This window comes from Styela clava, chromosome 3 (genome assembly GCF_964204865.1).
Source record: "Styela clava chromosome 3, kaStyClav1.hap1.2, whole genome shotgun sequence".
NCBI classification, from domain to species: domain Eukaryota; kingdom Metazoa; phylum Chordata; class Ascidiacea; order Stolidobranchia; family Styelidae; genus Styela; species Styela clava.
The window spans coordinates 5,545,353-5,552,859 of record NC_135252.1 but is presented as its reverse complement, the minus strand read 5'-3'; the positions used below and the strand labels follow the sequence as shown (position 1 = coordinate 5,552,859).

At 35.3% G+C, this 7,507-nt stretch overlaps 1 protein-coding gene across 1 annotated transcript; it reads right to left on the bottom strand.

Moving 5' to 3' along the window:
- Positions 1-1,799: 1,799 nt before the first annotated feature.
- Positions 1,800-6,644, bottom strand: LOC120342047 (ribosomal protein S6 kinase alpha-3-like). The gene has a single exon (XM_039410710.2). It carries the CDS (start codon positions 6,550-6,552, stop codon positions 4,315-4,317), a length of 2,238 nt encoding a protein of 745 aa, XP_039266644.2. The 5' UTR covers positions 6,553-6,644; the 3' UTR covers positions 1,800-4,314.
- Between the last annotated feature and the right edge of the window lie 863 nt (positions 6,645-7,507).

Genomic DNA, 7,507 nt, shown 5'->3' with positions numbered 1-7,507 from the left:
TTAATACCTTTTTCGAATAACTCAACTAATAATAACTGAAAAAGACCATGGAAAGGCTACTCATTACTCAACTCAACACAAAAGCGAGTAGGCATCTGATATTCATCCGACCACGGAGATCCACCTACAGCTGATCAATTTTAATTGTTACGTCATGCACAAGTCTGCGTTCATTGGCCCACGATACGGGAAGAAAAGCAGAGAATTTTCCGAAAAGAAGACTGGATCTTATTTCAATTTTCTTCCGAAAAATAACACTAGGGCTTATTTGCGGGGGATGTCCTATATTTTCATTTATCAAAAACAAAATAGAGAAATAGGAGATTTTCAAATACACAAAATATGAAAAACGATATTCATTTACCTATGAATACCACGTTTTTATTCAAAATAACTGCAAAACATAGGTTATCAATCATTTAAAACGTGTAGAAGAGATTTCTTGTTATCGACTAGGTATAAAAAATCGATATAGATTTAGACTAGGTCCTATTTTAAGGGGAGGGCTTATATTAAAATCAATTTTGAAATTCAGGCCAGGTCTTATTTTCGGGGTAGGTCATCTTTTCGGGAAAAACACTGTAGGACAGATGGTAACACATATTTATTGTAGTAAAAACGTCTTTTCCGTAAAACGTGCATATTTTGGAAATGGAAACAAGGCATTATTTAGTACTAAATTTCAAGAACAGGTTGGTTCTCGTTTGTATCGAACTCAGTCACAACAGTTTGCCTCATTTCAGAAAAGTACGGTATGAATGTCATAACGTAAACCACATCCATGCACATGATACGCATTACCGGTACACAAATCTAATACATAACGCCAAATATTACGCTAGTCGTCAGCTGCGGGTTCTTCAACTAGCGCACAGAAAAACTCGCTCTTCACTTCTTCATGCAACGTTCTTCCGACGCCCGTTCCCCAAAGCCCATTTTCACTCTTAAGATTTTAAACGAACGTTCGGAACCATTGGAAAAAGATACGATTTCGCTCTCTGACGCCACCTTATATAGATGATTTTCTCATTACCGCACGAACGGATCGTGTTTCGCTTTTTTCAGCGCGACAGAAGGTTCAGGTCTTTCAGTTCTATCAGCCTTTTGATTTTTTGTCATAACCATGAACGTCTCACAATTATATTCCACAGGTTTTCCAAGAAAGATTTTACTATATTCAGGAGCACCGTATGTTGTCCGAAACCAATTGGCCATTGAAAAGACGGCTCCTTTCACTATGCATCTGAAACTAATAAGTGGCTCACTAATCCCATACCGACAGACTGGTTACCGCACCGAACGAGAGACCGTGGTGGGGCATATGATTACGCTGACCCCTGGGCTTTCTTCTGCCCGGTGATTGGTCATCCCCGAAATGTGGTAGTTCTATTTAGGGGACATTTTCCGGTTTTGTCACTCCTTCGGCTCCCTATCCTATTCCTACTAACTTCAAGTGATATTTCTCATTATTTATAAATCCTGGAACCCTAATTTGTGCACTTAGCCTTGCTGTTGCTTGTGAGGGAGAGCTCTCGTATCTTAGTGGACTTGTGCGGCCAGTCTTATTTTTAAATGAATGGAAGAATTCTAAGATAATAACAAATGTTGCAATAATTGATCTACTTGTTCCCAATTAATCCATGGGTTTGTAAAAAATGCCAGAATTCTCCATTCAAAGCATTTTCATCAGTGAACCCTAATTACACCACAGAAATTGAGAGTTCTAAGCTTTCAAAGCATGCAATTGGATTGATCAGTAGCCATCCAGCTATATGACACATAAAATACACAATGCAAAATTTGTTGTTAGTGATTGTATTTTGGGCTTAGTTATTTCCAAAAATCATACACAATATTCACACAGCTGACAGAATAATTGTTGAGTTAACTGTTTGCAAATTAAAATTCCAAAACAGAACTATAATTAAAGGTCGCTCAACTTGATCCTAAAACCAACCTGGGCGGAAATAAGCACATAAGTCGTACATATCTCATTGAACTGATGACAAATCAGATTGAAATGATATAATTACAAATCAACTACAATAACGCTTATAAGTTTATATGTGGTATGTTTATCATAACAGGTACCAAAGTATGCCTGGCGAGGTAGAAAATGTATTCTCTTTACATGTGCATCATCATTTGATAGGATCTTAGAGAAATGTGCTATAAAATCCTATGATACACAATTGGGCATGACCAGATAATACATTTTCTCCAAAAAAAAAAAAAAAAAACGAAAGCCAAAAACAAAAATTATCTACTATTCATTAAATACAAAATATTAATAACGCATAATTTGACTTGATTATTATAAATCTCAAAAGATACAGCAAATCATCATCAAACTGGCAGCACACACAAGCAGTTACAAAGCCATTATCAAAACCATTGATATGATTTGGTAACCAGCAGAGGTGATGAGGTACTTGGTAAGCCTCTGACACATCCATTGTCTTATAATGTACAAGTGTTATATTGAGGCATCACCTGGTAGGTTTTCAAAAATATGTAAATTAATTTTTTGGTCCTTCTATCAATAGCAAAGGAAAAGTTGGAGACAAAGGATTCAAATAATAATAAAACAATGCTGCAAATTCTTGTGAACTAAGTTGAAGCATGGAAGGGTTGGAACTTTTTTTGCCAATAAATTCTCAAATTTAGCAAAATTTTTATGAAAAAACACTAAAATCAGTAATTTAGCATTGATGCAAATCATGTATATTACCAACAAAAACAATATCTGAATTAGTGTCCTCTTCATGTTTTAATACATGGAAGACTACAACCATATAACAAGGACAGGGGTGCAAATAATGACAACACATCAGCACAAAAATAAAACAGTATATGGTACAATATACATATGCTATGGTTAACAAAGCTAAATTTCTAAAGAAAATTATTGAATTTCATTGTTTTAATCAAGAAAAGTACCTCATTAAAAGTAAAACAAACTTCTACTAATCGTAACTCTATTTCAAAAAGAACAGTGCACCGAAAATAATCAACCAATTCCAATATACTGGTAAACAGAAAGTTAATTTTCTACACATGGTTGACAAAGATGCAAAAAATCCAAATAATATATTCAAATGTACTATAATAGGGTTAGTTATGTAAATTTATGCTTCGCCCTCACTAACAAATATTATGGTAGTCCAAGAAACAATCTACAGCGATTCTTAGCATCATATTTACCATTTCAGAAAAGAAAAATTCAAGTATAATTTTTAGTTTTGCAAATTTACATGAAGCGAAATAACAATTATATTACATGGTTAAAGGTTTATTCTACATTAGGAATGTAACTTCTGCAAAATGCTAAGGGCAATAGATTGTGGAAGTGAGTCGAATCATTATTAGTGACATCAATCTTAAACTGTTTCCAGAATTTTGATAAGAATATTTTCAAATACCGTTTTTTTAATTAATGATTGTTTTTAGATTTACTTTCAAATTTCAAGTTAGATACAAATATGCAGACTGGAAATGTAAAAATTATTAGAGTGTACTTTTATATTCTGGAATAATTTTTACTTAGGAATACCATAAATTTTATTTAGAATTACAACCCAATATAATTTCCAGTGAACCAGCTGCATATCTCCCATTTGAATTAACTATTACTACAAAGCGGTAACACACATTATTTTTTACTTAATTTATAAGGCCATTTCATAATGGGTATTGTTTTTAGAGATCAGTAGTGATCAAAAGTTACATACCGATTGCCACTAAAAGTAGTTTGCCTAAAATGAGCTGAACGTAAGTAAATTTTACAAAAAAATATGCATCAGTGGCACATGAAAGCAAAAAAAGCAACATCCATATATGCATTTGGTATGAAATCAACTATACCATAGAACAGAAGTGCAGAAAATAACATGATGTCAATGCTGTGGAACATAATATTATCAATTAAACAAAAATATTATACTGAACTAGAAAGACACTGAATATTTAAACCACAATGCTGGCAATGGAAAACATAGAAAACCAACAAAAGTTGTGACAATTAGTAGAGTGTATATATTAAACTGTTTTATTGATTAAGCTGCTATGCAAGATTAATGTACAACTGCATTTTTACACTTTAAATCAAGCAAATCAAATACATACATACACACTGTATGAAAGGCAGTTTAGAAAAGCAAGTAAATTGGAACTCTGGAGCTGTTGAAAAGCAATACTCTAATAGTTTCTCTAATCCCAAACAAAGAAAATCATATTGAAACTTGGATTGTCAAATGTCTTCCAAACATGTACAAAATTGCATCTGCGTTGATGAGCAACGATATCTTCATGAATCTACAAAGCGGTCGAAGTCACCTTCTTTTGTCCTCGTCGTTGAGCAAGAAACGAAGCGCCAACTGGATTCAGGTTGAGAGGCTTGTGAGATCGAGCAGCATTGAACATAGCTGACATCGCACCTTTAACACTCTTTACGTCTCGGCCTTGATTGAGCTGATATTCTGGTAACTGGTCAGGTCTGGAGATAAATGGATGAAGCAAGACTTGTGAAGCCGAGAGGCGTCTATTTGGATCAATGTGCAGCATACGACGAACAAGATCCTTGGCACAATCAGAAACACTTTTCCAGGTTCCACCAGAAAAACTGAACTTTCCAGCCTCAATCCTTTTCAGAATATCTGATGGAGTGTCATCAGGGCCATTGGCAAAAGGTGTGTAGCCAGAGAGCATGGTAAAAAGTAGCACTCCCAAGCTCCAAATATCACATGCCTCATCATATCCTTTCTTTTTCAATACCTCAGGAGCAACGAAGTTTGCAGTATAACAAGGTGTCATCAGAAGACCATTGTCATGTCGTAGTTGCTTTGCAAAACCAAAGTCGCAAATCCTCAGAGAATCTGGGTTTCCCACTTCATCCGCATACAATATGTTACTTGGTTTTAAATCCCTGTGCACCACACCACTTTTATGCATGTACTCGACTGTTTTAGTCACGGTGCGCATAACAGCAGATGCTTCACGCTCTGTAAAGAATTTCTGCCTCAGAATCTTGTCAAGAAGCTCTCCACCTTTCATTAACTCTGTCACAAGAAAAACTTGTTGTCCATTGTCAAACACATCTTTCAAAGTAATGATGTTGGGATGTTGTCCATATCTGAGTAAAATTTGCACTTCTTCCTCACAATCCCGCTTGCTCTTGTCAATAATTTTAACAGCATATTCCTTTTTGGTATTCTTGTGAAAGCATCTTTTACAAACAGAATAAGAGCCAATGCCAATTTCTTCTCTTTCCTCATATTCATCGTAGAAGGTTTTTGGTGACTGGGTGAGCCTGTTGGTCAGCAGTGCAGTTCCTGCAAGATCGCGATCACTTTTATTGTTATTAGTAATGCCTGTTTCCACTGGCTTGACTTCATCATTATCAAAAACAGGAGCAACAAATGAGAATCCTCTGAAAAGTTGTTGTGCGGCAGCACTCGCAGGCACACCAGGTGAATCCCTCGGTGTTCGAGAAGTAAACTCTGAATCAAAGTAAAAAGCATCTTCAGCTCGAGTTGCAGCTGGTTTGAATGGTGGATCGATTTCTTTTCGCAGAAGCTTGTTCCAATCGATGGATGCAAAAAATGAATGGCGTTTTATCTCTTCTACGCCATCTGGTCCACTACCCAACCTATTAGTGGGATTGCGCTTAAAGAGCATCCTTAACAAACTTTGTGCATCATGGCTGAGAAATTGAGGCATTGCCAATTTTGCTTTCAATATTTGTGTCATAGTCTCCTTCCTATCTCTCCCCTGAAATGGTAGCTGTCCAGTTAACATCTCATACATCAGGACCCCAAAAGACCACCAATCAGCTGAATTGTCATGTCCTCTTCTGTTAACAACTTCTGGAGCCATATATTCCACAGTACCGCAGAATGAATAGGCTTTTTCAGCTCCATCTATACTTTCCTTGCTGAGGCCGAAATCAGTCAAAGCAATGTGACCATCAATATCAAGTAAAATATTTTCAGGCTTCAGATCACGATAAATTATACCTAATGAATGTAAATGATCCAGGGCTAGCGCAAGTTCGGCCAGATAAATTTTAACATCATCTTCTGTAAACATGAGCTCTTTCGACAACCTCGTAAATAAATCCCCTCCTCTCAGGAATGCAAGAACGAGATACAAATTTCCTTCTGTTTGAAAGGCATAATAGACCTTCACAATGAATGGGTGATTGACGTCTACAAGGATATTTCTCTCCATTTTTGTACGCACTCTATCACGAACCTTTAGTTTTGCCTTCTTGAGGACCTTCATGGCATATAGCTGACTTTTATCCCAACCTGTGATTTTGCGCACCAAAAACACTTTTCCAAAAGAACCTTGACCAAGAACTTTTAATAACTCAAAATGTCCTGGATTGGCCTTTTCTCCCTTTCTTGTATGCTCTTTGATTTCAATTTCACACATACTGACATCATTTTTCAAGTCTGGAGCATCGACAGACATGTCATCATCCACCTCTTCAGTGAGAGGATTGATGTTAGCTTGCGTAAATGGCCCATTGGCAAAAGGGGCGAGAGGCATTGTGAGTGTAGCTCACAGCTCAAAAAATCAAAGTTGTGATATACTAATTTATGGCAACGAAAAAACTGAATTAATATGATAAAAAGAAAGAATAGGTCAATATAATTATCAGTTATCACAAATGTGCATTTGATGAATTACAATGGCTTTTTGAGGTAAAAAACATCATTTGAGCTTTTAGAGAAAATTGTAAAAAAAAATGGCATTTTCTTTGCAAAATTCAGATAAAATTAATGAAATTGAATAATACAAGTGCTTAAAATGTAAAAATAGGTAGGGCCTATTGGTATATCATGTTGTAGAATTCAATTACGAATAACCAAAATTTAGATGATGATCACTGAAAGGAAATATGCAATATTGCTAATACCAGTAGTGAACTCTTTCCGCCATAAGTGACAAACTAATGAGATGAATCATACATCAAACTATGAAATTAAAATGACGAAGCTGACTACAGTCTGGAATGTTGCTGTTGAATAATGATGACATGCACCCAACATTCTATTTCTACACTTTATTTTCCATAATAAAGAGGATATTGAAACACTGATAGTTAATATTGAATTTACTATTACTCAAAATATTACATTTTCACTTGTTTTTAAGACAACAGGTTCATGGCAAAAAATATCAGACAACAAATTCAAATCTGGCTAATACTTGAGAACAATATGTTATTACTCTTAGAAATTTACCATAAAAAGTATTGTACGAAAGCGTTTAGATTGGTCAAATTACCTGGTATATATTATGAAAGCTTAATAAAGTTCATCATTATCAGAAAACTGATAGTCACTGACAACAACTTCTTTGGTTAATCCGAAACAAGACCGGATTTTAAATTTACCGGTAATTCTTAAAAGAGGCCGTAAATTCAAGTTTATATTTATAAATTCAATTATTCCAGAACCCCCACAATTTTTCTAACTGTATTCTTACGACACCACACTTG